This window comes from Schistocerca nitens, chromosome 1, assembly GCF_023898315.1.
Source record: "Schistocerca nitens isolate TAMUIC-IGC-003100 chromosome 1, iqSchNite1.1, whole genome shotgun sequence".
NCBI classification, from domain to species: domain Eukaryota; kingdom Metazoa; phylum Arthropoda; class Insecta; order Orthoptera; family Acrididae; genus Schistocerca; species Schistocerca nitens.
This window is the reverse complement of record NC_064614.1, coordinates 524,122,840-524,141,468: the sequence shown is the minus strand read 5'-3', so window position 1 is coordinate 524,141,468 and position 18,629 is coordinate 524,122,840. Positions and strand designations below refer to the sequence as shown.

The window sequence follows — 18,629 nt, the reverse complement described above, 5'->3', positions numbered from 1 at the left end:
TGGGATTATGAAATAATTTATTTATGGTGTATTTTTGTTCCTCATATATAATGGAAAGAGCTCCCCCCCCCCCAACCTGCAGTTGGTTGGGGTGGACGTCACATGACACCTGCTCTAGTTGGCCATTGAATATTTCATTCAAGGTTGTTTTTTTTTTTTTTTTTTTTTTTTTTTTTTTTTTTTTTTTTTTTTTTTTTTTGTACGCAGAGCAGCCAGCCCTCTGCCTGAACACACTGAGCTATGATGCCAGTATCACTCAACCGCCAGCCTAGCATTCCTGCGTGCAAAGAATTATGGATAACCAAGCTGCAGCATGAAAACAAGACTTTCCATCATTAACTTTGATGAGTTGCAGATAGGCACAACAAAAAGACTGTTCCAAATAAAGATTTCAGCCCGTAAAGAATTTGTCAAAAATACACACACACACACACACACACACACACACACACGCACGCACGACTGCAGTCTAAGGCAACTGTAGCCACATTGCGAGCAGACACACCAGTGCATGATGGGAGTGGCAACTGAGTGGGCATAAGAAGGAGGCTGGGGCCGGGAGGGGGAGGGGGATGGATAGTAGGGTAGGGGTGGCGGACAGTGCAGTGCTGCTAAAGAGTGCGCAGGGATGAGGTGGAGAGGGTAGGGCAGCTTTGTGCATTCGGGAGGTTAGCCAGAGGGCAAGGGAGAGGTGGGGAGAGGGGGAAGCAGGAAAGGAGAGAAGTAAAAAGACTGGGTGCAATTGTGGAATGAGTGCCGTATAGTGCTGGGATGGGAACAGGGAGGCTGGATGGGTGAGGACAATGAATAATGAAGGTTGGGGCTAGGAGGGTTACGCAAACATAGGATATATTGCGGGGAAAGTTCCCACCTGCGCAATTCAGAAAATCTGGTGGTGGTGGGAAGGATCCATATGGCAAAGGCTATGAAGCAGTCATTGAAATGAAGGATATCATGTTTGGCAGCGTGCTCAGCAACTGGGTGGTCCACTTGTTTCTTGGGCACAGTTTGATGGTGGCCATTCACGTGAACAGACAGCTTGTTGGTTGTCATCCCACATACAATGCAGCACAGTGGTTGCAGCTGAGCTTTTAGATCACATGACTGGTTTCACAGGTAGAACTGCCTTTGATGAGATAAGTGATGTTTGTGATCGGACTGGAGTAGATGGTGGTGGGAGGATGTATGGGACAGGTCTTGCATCCTTCGTGTTTTACAGGGGTATGAACCATGGTCGGGAGCAGGGGTTGTGTAGGGATGGATCAGTATAATGTGTAGGTTCGGTGGACAGCGGAATACCACTGTGGAAGGAGTGGGAAGGATAGTAGGCAGGGCATTTCTCATTTCAGGGGATAACGAGAGGTATTCAAAACCCTGGCAAAGAATCTAATGCAGTTGCTACAGTCCTGAGTGGTATTTAGTTATGAGGGGAGTGCCCCTCTGTGGCCAGACGGTGAGACTTTTGGGAGGTGGTGGGAGCCTGGAAAGATAAGGCATGGGAGATTTGTTTTTGTACAAGCCTGGGAGGATAATTAAGGTCTGCGACGGCTTCAGTGAAAACCTTGGTATATTTTGAAAGAGACCACTCATCACTGCAGATGCAATGACCATGGGTGGCTAGGCTGTATGGAAGGAACTTCTTGGTATGGAATGGGTGGCAGCTGTCAAAGTGAAGGTATTGCTGATGGTTAGTAGGTCTGATATGGATGGAGGTACTGTTGGAGCCATCTTTGAGTTGGAGGTCAACATCTAGGAAGGTGGCTTGTTGGGTTGAGTAGGACCAGATGAAGCAAATAGGGGAGGAGTTGCTGAGGTTCTGGAGGAATGTGGATAAGGTGTCCTCACCCCCAATCCAGATCGCAAAGATGTAATCGATGAATCTGAACCAGGTGAGAGGTTCAGGATTCTGGATGTATATGATGGATTCCTCTAGATGGCCCATGAATAGGTTGGCACAGGATGGTGCCATGCAGGTGCCAATAGCCGTACCTCGGATTTGTTTGTAGGTAATATCTCCAAAGAAGAAGTAATTGTGAGTGAGGATATAGTTGGTCATGGCGGTTTGGAATCCGTCGGGCGTTGGGAAAGGTACAGTTGTGTTCAAATTATTTGACTAAACTATTATTTTTGATACTCTTAAGTTTTCTGGTGTAAAAATAGGAGAGCAAAGTGTAATAATTGATTTGTTTTAAAGGTTTGATCGATGCCATGAAATTTCCCTTCCAAGCAACTCACAGAATTTTTCACAGTTGATAAAATTTGTGATTTTCCCTCAAAAATTGTGTTGATGTAAGCTGTCTAAGTACATGCTTTGAAACTGTGTTTACAGTAATATTTTATGTTTCTGTGGTGTACTTCAGCTTGTTATTTATTCTATAAGTTCCTTGCTACATTAACAAGACATTATATAGCTTGTGAACCAGCATGTTTTAAGCAATAGGAATAAATGTGAGGTCCAAAGAAAGTGAGGACAAAAGGAAAGACAAAAAGATGTTTCACTTCGGAAAGTTTCGGCTGTGGTAGCACTTCTTGCTGAAAATCGTTATACACAGCAAGAAATTGCTGACAGAATGAGAAAATCACAGAAAACTGTCAGCAGAACCAAACTTTCAGTGCAGAAAGCTGGTGAATACAAGCGAAACAGGAAAGGAAAATGTGGACATAAAAGAAAAATAAATCCCAGAACAATGAGAAGACTCACAAAAATGACAACAATGAACCATAAATTTACTTCTATAGACATGAGCCAACAGCTGAAAGGTATGGGTGTTGAAGTTTTACCTATGAAAGTGAGGAGGACGCTGTCTGAATGTGGTTTAAGGGCATGCTGACCGACGAAAAAACAGAAGATCATACCTGCCATGAAAACCAAAAGATTACAGTGGGCTAAACAACTTCAGGAGTGGACACGTGAGGACTGGGCTAAGGTATGTGCAATGATTTGGTAATTTAAGTGGGTCTGATCTTTACAGTTAGGAGTCTTGGTTTGAAATTGTGATGTTTCATTGATACTGACGAAATGCACATTTGAATTTTGGGACTGTTGAGGTCTCCTATGCTACTATTCCCAACTTTTCTAACTTGCAATTTTATACACATGCTTCAGTGATGAATCTGAATTCACTGTGTTGGAAGAAAGCAGCCAGTATGTTCGTTGCAAACCTGGAGAACAGTTCAAAGCTGAGTGTCTGCAGCAATATGTGAAGCATCCAACTTTTGTTATGACCTGGAGTGTGATGTCCGAAAAAGGTCCTAGCAGGAAATTTACAATGAACACCAAACAAGATCTCATAGAGAAACTAGACGAAATCCGGTACCATGATGATGATATTAAAGTATCATGTGAAAAGTTAACAAAACCATGCCAAACAGGATTAAAGTATCGATTAAGAACAAAGGCATGCATAAAAGTACTGAATGTACAAATAATTCATACGTGGATGTAAATGTGTAAATGTAAAGTTTTGGAAAAAATCTTTGGTCTAATAATTTGAACACGTCTGCAGCGTTCAACAGCGGTAATGCGATGGGCATTAAGGATGTAAATGCAAAGGTAGGTGGCATCAATAGTGACAAGCAGGGCACCGTGTGGTAAAGGGACAGGAGTTGTGGAGAGTCAGTGGAGGAAATGGTTGGTATCTTTTATATAGGAAGGTATGTTCTGTGTAATAGGTTGACGGTGTTGGTCCACGAGAGCAGAAATTCTCTCCGTGGCGGCAAAGTAAACAGCCACAATGGGGTGTCCTGGGTGGTTGATTTTATGGACTTTAGGAAGCATGTAGAAGTTAGGAGTGCGGGGAGTGGTAGGGGTGAGCAGAGAGACAGACTCCAGGGAGAGGATCTGGGATGGGCCTAAGGATTTGAGGAGTGTCTGGAGATCCTGCTGGATTTCTGGAATGGGGTCGCTGTGGCAAGGTTTATAGGTGGATGTATCTGACAGCTGGCAGACTCCTGCTGCCAGGTATTCCTTGCGGTTCAAAACAACAGTGGCGGAGCCTTTGTCTGCAAGCAGGATTATAAGGTCGGGATCAGTTTTTGGATGGTGGACTGCGATTCTTTCTGTAGATGTAAGGTTAGTTTGCATGTTGAGAGACTTGGGGAATTATGGTGAGGCAAGGTTAGAGCTTAAGAAATCCTATAAAGTTAACAGCGGGTGGTTTGGGGGCAGTAGGGTGGATAACGACTGGGTGGAGGAGTGAACTGAGTTAGGCACAGCTAAACAATGGTCTTTGGTTGAGTCTCATTGGTAGGGTTGATGGTCGAAAAAATGTTTCCCCTGAAAGATAATGCTGATGATGTGTGTGACTGTTGATCCAAATATATTTAAAAATGTTTCTTATGTTACAATAAAGCATGTATATTTTTCACGGATCAGCATAAGAAGAGGAAAGTGGAGGCATAAGATACTTCCCTGAATGTTGCCTGTACCCTAGCTGTTTTTTATACGTTGTGCAATCAGTGATACTAAAGAAATTGATACTTCAGCAAAACAATGTTCAGTTTTCTATACTTTTATCAGTATTGTTGCCAACATCACAAAATAATAAATGTCTAAATAACTTTCTGAGAAATGCTTTGACTAATAACCCTAAATAATTGTACAACTTCTGAGACACCTGTGATTTATAAATCAGTAATACTGTGAGAAGGGGAAGAGACTGATAAAAATGCAGCTTGTTGAAGGATGGATCCTGTCAAATAAATGCATAAGAACTCAACATGTGTGACTGAACTCAATGACTGTAAAGATACAAATAATAACCACACTTACAAAGGATAAACATCACCATCAAAAAAACTTAACTTCCTCCTACACCCTTTTGATCCCCATGCAACACATGATTTCAATAAATACAGGTATTTTATTTCATTCCTATCCAACTGACTAGGGGAGGCCGCCAATTATGAAATTCAGATTCGATTCATACTGCGCATAATAAAAGCTCATGGCCAGAGGTGTAATGTGGCAAAGCACCAAGATGCACTTCTCAGCCGTTGTCGAGAAAATCAACAGTTAAAAGAAACCTTTGTGGTGAAATACTCTCTACGAATAATAATTTCCTACAGCGTCGTGGTGCAGCGGTAAGCACTCGGGTTCGTAATCCGAAGGTCGCTGGATCGAATCCCGCGCCATGCAATTTTTTTCTATTATTAGTTTTTTGTAATATATATATATATATATATATATATATATATATATATATATATATATATATATATATATATATATATATATATATATACTATTAATGAATTGCTTATGCATGTTGGTGAAGGCGGATCGCTCTCCAATTGTACTGCCTCCATTTTTCCGTTTTTTTAACAGGGTGTATCAAAGCTCTCCCGTCCGCACTGATTTTCGACGATGTTATAAGTTGCGCTAAGGACCGCATCTACCTTATTTCGAAGTTAGCAGGCAACTACGCTGTTATGCGGCGGCTCGTTTCGGCCCATTCAACATCTGTCCTTCAAGTGTAACGAGCGAGTAACGGAGTTTATATTTCATACCTGCCACAGCAAATTTGTGTTCGTGGGGTCTCTATTCTAATTCGAACGTTTGACTTACGCTATACGTATTCGTTTCGGAATACCGTTTCTACGTCTTCCGTTAACTATACGTGGTTAACATTATGAAGACAATTAATAACATTTGTGAAATACAACTTTGTTTGCGGAAAACATAATGATGTTCGAAGTCGCCAGTTTTTCCACGACAAACGACTTTCAACAACTTACTATATGCATAATTGTTGCAACTGATTGCCGGGAATTACAAAAAACAAATACTAAAAAAAGGGTTGCATGGCGCGAGATTCGATCCAGCGACCTTCGGATTACGAACCCGAGTGCTTACCACTGCGCCACGACGCTGTAGAAAATTATTAATCGTAGATAGTATTTCACTGCAACGGTTTCTTTTAACTGTCGATTTTCTCGACAACGGCTGAGAAGTGCATCTTGGTGTTTTGCCACATTACACCTCTGGCCATGAGCTTTTATTATGCGCAGTATGAATCGAATCTGAATTTCACAATTGGCGGCCTCCCCTTGTGAGTGTTGTGCCATTTTTCCTGGTTTGCATATTTTTTATATAAATACTGTGGTTATATGCAACGCCTCTTCACATTTCAACTTTAGGACCTCTAGTAGATTTCATCACGGCTGTTAACACAAGTGTGATAAGTAGACAAATGGCAACAAGGTTGCTTTTGTAGTGTCTTCCATAGCCCCGTATCAAGGTATCGTATAGGCTGAAAAGGTGATGCATAAAAAAAAAACTGTTAGTTAAATTATGCTTGTTTCAGACGACATTCATGCCAAACAGCCTTTTACTTTGAAATACGAGGGAGAAAAACTTAATAGAGCTATTAATTCTGTTCGGAGACGACATTTCTGTCATGAGACACCAAGGTTTTGAGTATTCAAACAAATAATGCGGCCTTAATTAAATAGTTTAGTATTCATCTAAGGAAAAGGTACTATATGACAATTCTGCTACAAAGTAGGAAGGGTACCTGGTGACAGAGATTAGTTGATATGAAAGTATAACAACTATCTATTTCCATATTACGGGGACTGCCCCTAAAAGACAGTGATCAGATAATGGTACATAAAATGAAGTACATATAATTACAGACTAATTAACGGCACATTGAGAGCACTGTCTATTCCTCATAGTAAAGCATTGGGGTGTGTCAAGATACAAGTTTGCTTGGACCGATAGACTCCATAGCTGAGTGGTTTGTGGGACTTGGGTTTGATTCCCAAGACCACCTTGGATTTTTCTGAGTTAGGAATGTCTTGAACAGAATCCACTTAGCCTCATGAGGCCAAATGAGCAGCTGCCTGAAAAAAGAAGGTGCAGCACCATCAGGATTCATATACTGGCAATAATGGATGGAGGGTTTGGCAACACGCTGATTACATGTATTACCATAGAATAGTATACAGCAGTTGACTGGACAGAACATACCTACAGTTCAATGTGTGAGTGGTGATTACATTATGTATGGACTGACTTGATTCATATACACACTAACGAAACATGGGAACAGCTGAAACAAGTTCTTGTGCCGCATTCCACCTCACCCGTTAGTTTTAAATGATCTTTGTTGTCATGAAGATGGCACAGACTGAAGACATCCACAACTGTCAAATGGTATCTTATTCTCTTCTTCTAACAATCCTGATATTCAATAAATGATTGTTTTGCAATATGCCAGGAGACTGTCCCATATTTAGTGCTTCCTTTCGCAGTAAAACAGTGCACTGAAAGTTACAGAAATAAAATGCTATAAACTATTGCACCTCCCACAAAGATCAGTTTTGCTATCTTTATGAGGCTCCTGACAATTTTCTACATAAAAAAAGAGTGATGCACAACTTTTATCAATTTAGCATCAGTCAGTTACAAAGAAATCATATCCTGTGGCCAGATGAGGTCTTTCTTTTCAATAGCTTACTCATCCATTATTACCAACAATTTTTCATTTTATGCATCAAATAACGATTTGCAGTGGCATTAGTTGCATTACTGTTTACATAAATTTTATGAAGAGCATACCATTGACATGAGAACCATATGTTCAGAATCACTTGAAGCTAGCCATCATAATGGAATACCAACAAATATATCCATGCACAAACTGTTGCTAAAAGTCTGTGCAAATTCTGGCTTAAATTTAAATGGATGCTCGTAATTTCCACGCTATTATGGATGAACTAATTTCCTTGTGGAGTTTTATTTATTGATTTCTTTGCAATGCAGAAGTCACATACAAATATTCTAGCAAAACAAAGCTTTCTTTATACAGTTAAATTTAATATAGTACAATACCTGTGTCCTGTTAAGGCTACTGCCTGCACCATTTGAACTGCCAGCACCTCCCTGTTTGGAGAAAAATTAAGAAAAAATAACAAAAATGACAATCCCAATGCGGAAGAAACAGAATCATCCAGCTAATAACGTTACCCAAAAATCACAGTGTGTCACACAAAATTTTACATACAAACACAACATCTGGCACCACATCTTCCAATTTTCTTTGAGATTGATATACCATAACAAATTTATCTCTCTCTCTCTCTCTCTCTCTCTCTCTCTCTCTCACACACACACACACACACACAAACACACACACACACACACAGAGAGAGAGAGAGAGTAGGATATTCTTAGCTCGGGTTAACACAAGATTATGGAAACAATAATGGGCACATTTTTTACTAAGCTAATCAAAAGCCAACAGATCAAACAGCAAAAATATCATAGATTCTTCACAAAACAATGTTATGACACAAAGAAAATCCTTAGTAAACTGCAAGGCACTTACAAGATGTGCGTGACAAGTGATGGTACCTCTTGTTCTCTACTGATGAGAATTCAACAAATAGCAACAATAAATGTCAAGTGGAATGTGGTAGTTAATGGCATTCCTCTTTCTGAAACTACAGAATGACAAACAGATAGTAGAGTAGGAGACACAACATATGCTATGATTTCATTTCTGTACAGTGGAAGCATATTTCCCTCAGGACAATATTTGCATATTTGTACATAAGCATATGTTGATTGAATGTTACATTATTTGAACAACAAAAACCCTCCCCAAACAGTCACTAAAATTCATAAATACAGGGCTATTACAAATGATTGAAGCGATTTCATAAATTCACTGTAGCTCCATTCATTGACATATGGTCACGACACACTACAGATACGTAGAAAAATTCAAAGTTTTGTTCGGCTGAAACCGCACTTCAGGTTTCTGCTGCCAGAGCGCTCGAGAGCGCAGTGAGACAAAATGGCGACAGGAGCCGAGAAAGCGTATGTCATGCTTGAAATGCACTCACATCAGTCAGTCATAACAGTGCAACGACACTTCAGGACGAAGTTCAACAAAGATCCACCAACTGCTAACTCCATTCGGCGATGGTATGCGCAGTTTAAAGCTTCTGGATGCCTCTATAAGGGAAAATCAACGGGTCGGCCTGCAGTGAGCGAAGAAACGGTTGAACGCGTGCGGGCAAGTTTCACGCGTAGCCAGCGGAAGTCGATGAATAAAGCAAGCAGGGAGCTAAACGTACCACAGCCGACGGTTTGGAAAAATCTTACGGAAAAGGCTAAAGCAGAAGCCTTACCGTTTACAATTGCTACAAGCCCTGACACACGATGACAAAGTCAAACGTTTTGAATTGTCGATGCGGTTGCAACAGCTCATGGAAGAGGATGCGTTCAGTGCGAAACTTGTTTTCAGTGATGAAGCAACATTTTTTCTTAATGGTGAAGTGAACAGACACAATGTGCGAATCTGGGCGGTAGAGAATCCTCACGCATTCGTGCAGCAAATTCGCAATTCACCAAAAGTTAACATGTTTTGTGCAATCTCACGGTTTAAAGTTTACGGCCCCTTTTTCTTCTGCGAAAAAAACGTTACAGGACACGTGTATCTGGACATGCTGGAAAATTGGCTCATGTCACAACTGGAGACCGACAGCGCCGACTTCATCTTTCAACAGGATGGTGCTCCACCGCACTTCCATCATGATGTTCGGCATTTCTTAAACAGGAGATTGGAAAACCGATGGATCGGTCGTGGTGGAGATCATGACCAGCAATTCATGTCATAGCCTCTTCGCTCTCCCGACTTAACCCCATGCGATTTCTTTCTGTGGGGTTATGTGAAAGATTCAGTGTTTAAACCTCCTCCACCAAGAAACGTGCCAGAACTGCGAGCTCGCATCAACGATGTTTTCGAACTCATTGATGGGGACATGCTGCGCCGAGTGTGGAGGAACTTGATTATCGGCTTGATGTCTGCCGAATCACTAAAGGGGCACATATCGAACATTTGTGAATGCCTAAAAAAACTTTTTGAGTTTTTGTATGTGTGTGCAAAGCATTGTGAAAATATCTCAAATAATAAAGTTATTGTAGAGCTGTGAAATCGCTTCAATCATTTGTAATAACCCTGTATTAGTCACAATGTGTTTCAGAGAATTAGTTTCACCTTCAAGAGACTGTCTTGGACTTCGGTTCACACACTGTTGAGTTCTATCTTAAGCTATTTGAGTAATCAATCTCCTATCAGCGGAACATTTCCAGCCGGGCTAAAATATGCCAAAGTTAAACCACTTTACAAGAAGGGGGATAGAGAGATACCATCAAACTATCGACCAATTTCACTTTTGCTGGCTTTCTCTAAAATATTAGAAAAGGTTGTGTTCAAACGTCTGCTTAAGCATCTGACTGCAAACAATATATTGTCCAAGGGTTCTGATACATAGAAAGCTATTTAAACTTAAAGTGAGAATGTACTTACTTCATTAGATAATGAATTAGAGGCTACTGTCATTTTCTGTGACCTGTCAAAAGTCTCTGACTGTGTGAACCACAGTATTCTCTTCAGTCACTGGCAATGGTACAAAATGGTTTGACTCTTATCTAACTAACAAGAAACAAAGAGTGTCGTTGCAAAATACCTGTGAAGTAAGCAGTCAGTCTTCATCTGATTGGGAATTAATTACATGAGGTGTTCCTCAAGGTTACATCTTGGGTACATTGCTTTTTCTTATGTACAGTAATGGCCTCTCATCTGTTACTTCGCCAAATGTTAAGTTTGTTTTGTTTTCAGATGATACAAACATTCCGGTAAATAGCATGTTAAATACAAATTTATAAATAGCTGCTAATCAAATTTTCACTGTCATTAATAAATGGTTTAAAGTTAATTCACTGTTATTAAACTTTGAAAAGGCCCCCTATATGCAGTTCAGAACCCGCAAGAGTTTCCTTCCAGCATGTGTACAACATATGACGACTTGCAGATCAAAGAGGTTGACAGTGTTAAATTTCTGGGACTACAATTCGATAATAAATTTAGTTGTGAAGGGCATACCACAGAATTGCTTAAGCGCCTAAACAAGTCTGTATTTGCAGTGATAATGATGTCAGATGTAGGAGATATAAACATTTAAAAAAACCTTGCATACTTTGCTTACTTTCATTCTGCGAGGATTGGAACTTAAATACTGGCAACTATTTATTCACAACTGATACAAAAGAGTTACATGTTTGCAACTGTTACTGTCCTTCAAAGTAGCCACCAAGGTTGTATAGAACCTGTTGCCAGCGATGTGGAAGGTTTAGTACACCGTTAGCAGAGCCTGTTCTGTTGATCGTGCGAATGGAGCGGTCTACTGTCAGTCGAATCTCGGGAACAGTTCTGAAGCGAATGCCTAGAACTGGTTCCTTCTGCTTCAGAATCAAATCAAAGTAACAAGGATGTAAGTCCGGGGAGTATGGTGGATAGTACAGTACTTCCCAATCCCATCGATGGAACAGAGCAGCCACAGCTTGCGCTGTATGCGCCCGCGCATTGTCGTGCAAAATGATGGGTGGGTTGCGCAGAAAGTGTCACTACTTCTTTCGCAAAGCTGGTCGCAGGTGATGCATTAAAAAAAAAAACAAAAAAACAAAAAAAAAACCACCTTTGTGAAAGAAGCAGCGGCACTTTCTGCGCAACCCACCCATAATTTTGCACGACAATGAGCAGGCGCATACAGAGCAAGCTGTGGCTGATCTGTTCAGTCGATGGGATTGGGAAGTACTGTACTATCCGCCATACTCCCCAGACTTAAGTCCTTGTGACTTTTATTTGATTCTGAAGATGAAGGAACCACTTCTAGGCATTCACTTCAGAACTGTTCCAGAGATTCGACAGGCAGTAGACCGCTCCATTCGCACCATCAACAGAACAGGCTCTGCTAACGGTATACTACGCCTTCCACGCTGCTAGCGACGGATTCTACACAATGCTGGTGACTACTTTAAAGGACAGTAACAGGTGCAAACCTGTATCTCTCTTGAATCGGTTGTGAATAAATAGTTGCCACCATTTAAGTTCCAACCCTTGTATTATGTCATATGGGATCATATTCTGGGGTAGCTCACCAAACCGAGCAAAAGTTTTTAGCATGCAAAAGCGTGCAATAAGAATCATTTGTAGTGTAAATTCAAGAACATCATGTAGAAACCTGTTCAAAGAACTTTGTATTCTGACCACTACTTCTCAGTACATTTAGTCCTTAATGAAATTTGTTGCAAGGTAATATATCTCTATTTCCAACCAATAGCTTAATACATAGTATCAATACTATGAATAAGAACAATCTACATATCTTGGTCCAAAAAACGGTTCCACTATTCAGGAACACTCATTTTCAATAAATTACCAGCAACCATTAAAAATGTGGTTTCAGATAAGGCACTGTTTAAAGAGAGGTAGAAAGACTTTTTGATAGGCAATTCCTCCTACTCTATAGATGAATACATTAACAGAGACTGTTAGACCAGCATAAGTAAAAATGTCTGTTAGATTTCAGTTTTGACAGCACTTTGTCACAACAGGCAAACAGACTTCGCCAGAAGATGATGGGTACGAAACTCATTGAAATATCGAAATATTGCGACAAGACAACACCTCCACTCGACTGATAATCCAAGAAGAATTCATCAATTCTGTAAATATTAGTAGTTCCAGTTCACTGTAATGTATCCACCTAATTTGGCAATCTCCTGACAAATGACCAGCATAGTACACATTATATCCAGATGTTTTATGTTACTTTTCTGACATGTCCCACACCCATGAGAATCATATCTCTCTCTCTCTCTCTCTCTCTCTCTCTCTCTCTCTCTCCCCCCCCCCCTTTTTTTTGGGGCGGGGGGTGTGTCTATGGAACGAGCTGAATCTAATCTAATCATGCATAGCTCTCACAAACACAATGCACTCAGATGTTATAAACTAATCAAATTTCTTATTCAAACAGAATAAATTTAAATTTATAACAAAAACAGGCTCATTTTGTGGATATGTTGCATAGATATCTGAAGTTTTGTTACATTATATGGCAAGCTCTATATCTGAACTTCATATCTGTTCATTGTACCATGGTTAGAGCCAAAGGCTCCCTTCATGATGGTATTTAAGGTACACTATGTATGTATGTTTGTATGAATGATGTAACACAATATGTGGGTGTCCACTCATAAGATATGCTGAGAAGCCAACTGGCCCACCTGCCTAATATCGTGTATTTCTCCCCCCAGTATCGCAACCATAAAGCCGGCTACCGCAGGCAGTGTGAGACATTGGTCCCCCACCCCGTAACTGCAAGTAGTGTGCACCTACATTGTTTCAATCAGGAGTAGCAGGTTGAAGAGTGAAGTCCTGTGTTTGCTCCTTGATGCTACAATGGAATCTTGATATACTGCTCACCGGCTTGCAGTCCTTTCTGTGTGAAACTTGGTAAGAATGCCGCAGTAACATATGGGAAGCTACAGCAGAATTTTTGAAATGACGTTTTATCAAGGACACAAGTTTTTCATTGGCACAAAATGTTTGCTGAATGCAGAACAAGTGTTAAAGATGAACACTGCAGTAGGTGACCATCAACAGATGACAACACTGTAACTGCAAGTGAACTTGAGTGAGCTGACTGAAGATTAACTGTGAAACTGATTGCAAATGAATTGAACATTAATTGGAAAACTCTTACCCTGACACTGTCATAAAATCTGGGAATGAGAAAATTTTGGACCAAAATGATTCCCTAAAATCTCACACAGCAACAAAAAGATCAGCAGAGGACTGTTGCTGCTGATCTGTTGGAACAAGTGGAAGTGAACCCGTAATTACTGAAATGACTTATCACTGGTGAATAAATTTTGTTTTTCGAGAATGATGATGAGCTGAAACATCAAAGTTGCAATTGTGTTCGAAGGTATCACCAAGACCAAAGAAAGTTCACCAAGGGGAAATGCATGCTTGTGTGAGTACTGTGCACATACGGAGGTTACACCCAGGCCAGATACTAAACCAAGACCACAACCAAGAAATTCTTGAGCCCTTGAAAATGTGTCTTTCATGTTTGTCCACACATCGCTAACAACTGGATCTTGCATCACGATAACACATCATCCCATACTGCAGTGCATATTGGACAGTTTTTGATGTCAAAGACCATTGCAATGCTTCCACAATCTCATTGTTCACCAATATGGCCCTTTGTGATTTTCCCAAAAAATAAGTTTTTCATTACAGGACACCATTTTGCAAATGTACAGACATAAAAACAGCTTTATGACGATTTTTCTGACGTTTCACCAGCACAAGTAGCTACATTGCCAAAACTTCATCCTCCCGACAGAGGCGAGCTTGGAACCACAGATCACATGTACCTGTAGCACCAATGTTTAATGGCTTTTCCCTGATCAATGCCACAGTGGCTCTCCCCTTGCTACCTGCAACAGTTGTTCTTGGCAGCATGGGAATCCAGTGTCCATTCACCTTGAGACTTCCATCTTTCTTGTTGACAATATTACTATGTTTTTGTAGTTCTATGGCTTCTTCAACAACCAGGTGTGGTAGCTCTTCTCCACAACAAGACCCTCCATGCCAGGCAACTTTATTATGTGATCGGCCTCACATCAGCTGTGTACTCTGCCATGGACAATTTCACCACCTGTCCCAAATCATTTATGTTCAGTAATCTTGCGCGCGCGCGCGCCCACTGAATAACATTTACTGACTTTCACAGTGGCCAGGGCTTGACATCATCTGAATAGATATTGTATTGAAGAGTGATAGGTTTATAAATCTTCTGTATCTGTAAATAGTTCTACATTCAAATCTAATTTTAGCAACTGATGCTCCAAATATAGCAACAAAGTTATGTATTACTTTTGTTACTTGATATTATTTGTAGAATAAATTAATATCTGAATTCTCTGTTCTTGAACACTTGAACAGCATCTGTTCCTTGCTCCTGTATCCATTAAAGAAACACACAGTATGAAAAGGAAGACGTAACAGCCTGCAGATGAGCAAAAGGAAAGTGGAAGAGCATGAGCTTTCAACACCAGAGCAGGGCAATTTTTTCTTTCAATTGAATTCTTTGTGTGTGTGTGTGTGTGTGTGTGTGTGTGTGTGTGTGAAGTTGAAATGCATAAGCTGAAATGTTTAAGATATTTATGAAATCATGACAAACCAGTGAGAGTAACATATAAGTGCTGAGCAGCATCTAACATCTGTTGTTCAGTTTCAGAGTCAACAAATAACAGAACTGCTGTCTGCGGTTTCTTGGCTCATGCAAGTGCAAGCAGCCCCGCAGCAAAAGGTGCCAGAAGCTAAAGAAGGAATTCAGCTGCTCCCTCCACCCTTCCAACAGTTCAATGAGATGAAGGAAACAGGGAAAGAATACGTAACACAGCTGCATCAACACTTTGACGCTTACAAAATCACAGGTGAACCGCATCGTGCATTTTTCTTTTCATGTGTAGAAGCGTACACCTACCTCCTCCTAGTGCAATTGTTTCCCCTCAGTGAGTTCCAAACCCAGCCCTACGAGGTCATAAATGCAAGATTAGATGAATTCTTTGAAAGTAAAATATACATTGCTCCTGCACAGTATGAATTTTTCTGCATACAACGTTGTAATGATCAGTTATATTTAAGGATGGACTGCAGAACTGCACGCCATGAGACATAACTAAAAACTGTAAATTCAATTGTGTCTATGGCACAGATTATCAGGATAACATGCTTCACCATGCTATTATTCAGAATCTATCAGATCAGGGACTAAGGGCCGAAATTCTTAAGTATTGTAACCCTAGCCTCAGGGAAGTGCTTAAAGTGATCGATGCATGATATTCAAGTTTACCTGAGCAAGATTTCTGTCAACCAGTTATCACTTTATTTGAGACAAACAACCTGTGTTCTAGCTACAACCCCGGCTCCATCACTCGCAAGTCAACATCATGTAAACAAGGCCAGACACACTACACACAGCATTTGCCACATTGGTGCAATGCTAATTACACTGCTCCAGCTCCGCGCAAAGCAAAATCATGTGTGAAATCGTATGTCACCCATGACTGAAATAACTGCTTCTTCAGACAAGCTGAATGCAATTATTGTCATCACCTGGTACATACAAAACTGGTCTGCCTGCAGAAGACTAGGACGCCCTCCTCTGTTTCACGTGAGAATAATGAAAACCAGAAACAAATGGAAATCCACATAATTTCATGTTCAGGTTCTGCATCTCTTACTGCTCAAAAGTCAGGAAAGTGAAGACACAGAAAATACGCACACACTGGTGTTTAATGCGAATACTACAAATTTCAAAAAGGTTCTCCCAATCTTGAAATTCACAAAAGTGCTCTATTACACAGGTGGAAACAGAACAGTTTTTTATAACACAGAATGGACAACTGTATTAACAGAACACACCACAAACTGTGGATTACATTGCCAATTTGTAACCAGTAAGGGCCTTTTAAACTAAAATATATTGGAGCTTCTGTCACGTTGCTTAACATAGATTCACATGAAAAAATTGGCCAACCACCTTTGCAAACATCAGGTCTGCATCTGACTGCCCATAATGGCCTTCAAATGCTTGGAATGTGCCACTTAACTGCAAGAAACAAAAACATGACTAAGGAAGTCTCTTTCACTGTAGTCCTCACACGGGCAAGCTCAAATATTTCTGAGGTGGATGTGTTTGGTTGCTTCACATTACACATACAAGACAATGTGCATGCCACTGACACAAACGTTTCATGCCATTGACACAAAAGCTTCCCGTGCCACAATTCAGCAACTCCATAACGAGTATCAACAATTGTTCGACAATACTCTAGGATGTGCAAAAAGATTTCATGCTCACCTTATGATGAAAGCTAATGTGCACACTGAGTTTTGCCATACACGCCCTGTGCCGCATGCATTACGCAATGACATCGCTTCAGAAATTCAGAGACTGGAATCTGCTGGTGCCTTAAAACCTATTTAAGTGAGTCATTGGGCATCACACTCAGTCATCATTCGCAAGCCAAATGGGAAAAGTGATCATTCATAAGCCAAATGGGAAGATTCATCTTTGTGCAGATTTAAAACACATGATAAATTCACAGACAGTCATTGATAGAGGAAATTTTAGATCGTCTAGAGGGAAGACAGTTCTTCTTAAAAATTGATCTTGCAGAAGCCTACCTGCAATGATCAATGGACGAAGAGATTAAAAAGTAATTGTTATGAATATTCATGTTGGCTCGTTTGAATATCAACACCTACCTATCAGAAGTGTTTCTGCATCTGCGTTGTTTCAAAACTTTCTTGAACAAGTAACGCTGAAGGTGCCTTCTTGTTTCAATCATTCTGACGACATAATTGTCTATAGACAAACACTGGAACAACACCTTAAAAATTTGGACTATATTATGTAACTTGCAGAAATGTTCTTTCTTTTCCCAGCACAATGGTTGAATACTTAGGACATATCACCGACACCAGTGATGCTCGTCCTTCGAGGAAACATTTTTAAGCAACTGCCATGTCCTAAGAATTTAGGTTAACTGCAAGCTGTTCTTAAAGTTCATTCCTAATGTGGCACAAACTGCCACATCTCTGAACCAACTGAGACAAAAATGTTCCGTTCCACTGGACAAAAGACCATGACCAAGCTTTTCAAAGACTGAAAAATGCATTGCTTCGCCAACCGTGCCTTATGCATCACGTTCCAGTCAAACCACTTGTGCTTGCAGACGATGATTCTTCCCATGGCATTGGGGCAGTTTTATCCCACAAATTTGACAAAACAGAACACCTCATCACATTTGCTTCCAAAACTTTGAACAGTACTCTGATGAATTATAGTCACCTGGAGAAAGAAGCCCTGGATATAATATATATTTTGTCACCAAATTTCATGATCACCTGTAAGGCAGAAAACCTTTCCTTGGTCATGGACCATAAGCCTTTGATTGCACTGTTCCACCTGTTGAAACAAGTTCCTAACCACATGGTGTAAAAGCTTCAACGTTCGTCACTATTATTGTCAAATTACCAGTACAAAATTCTGTTTTGCCCAACAGCTCAACACACAAACACCGACACATTGCCTCATTTATCTGTCTGCACAGATGCAGCACTTTTACTTTCATTGCTAAAAAGTTACATTCGCAAAGTTTGGCTTCACTCTTAGAAATGAATTCCCGATCACTTACTGTGAAGATACTTAGTGCACCACAATGGTTTTCTATACTGAGTGATGTGATTCTGCTTCACAGGGCTAACGAACACACAACAGTGTCAATCCCAGCTTCGTTGTAACAGCAGGTGTTAAGTTTTCTACATAGAAGTCATTGGGGAACAGTTTGCACTATACATCTGACACACCAACATTGTATATGGCTTGGTTTAGATAGCCAAATGAACATGTGACGACACAATGTCGCACTTGCATGGACAATTAGGCTGCTCTGTGTCAGGAACATTTCTCCTGGCCACAATCTGATATTCCATGGCAATGCCTCCATATAGATTCTGAAGGCCCCTTTTGGCAAACACGTTAGTCGATTATCATCAATACCTACACAAATACCCCTCGGTTATTCCAAAGCATTCTACAAATGCTGTCGGCACTATCAAGGCACTAGCTTCTGTATTTTCTCTTGAAGTCTTGCCACAAACAATTGTTTCTGATACTGGACCTTATTTTTCTTCCAAGAAATTTGCACACTTTTGCAAACACAACGGAATACAGTGTGTCAGGACAAC

General features: G+C 40.5%; 1 protein-coding gene across 2 annotated transcripts in view; it reads right to left on the bottom strand.

Moving 5' to 3' along the window:
* The window catches only part of LOC126253385 (transcription initiation factor TFIID subunit 4), a 202,753-nt gene that overhangs the window by 44,226 nt on the left and 139,898 nt on the right, over window positions 1–18,629 (bottom strand). For both annotated transcript variants that reach the window (XM_049954690.1, XM_049954682.1), the window contains one exon: window positions 7,838–7,888. In XM_049954690.1, the coding sequence (XP_049810647.1) occupies window positions 7,838–7,888 (51 nt within the window). The remainder of the gene's footprint in view (window positions 1–7,837; window positions 7,889–18,629) is intronic.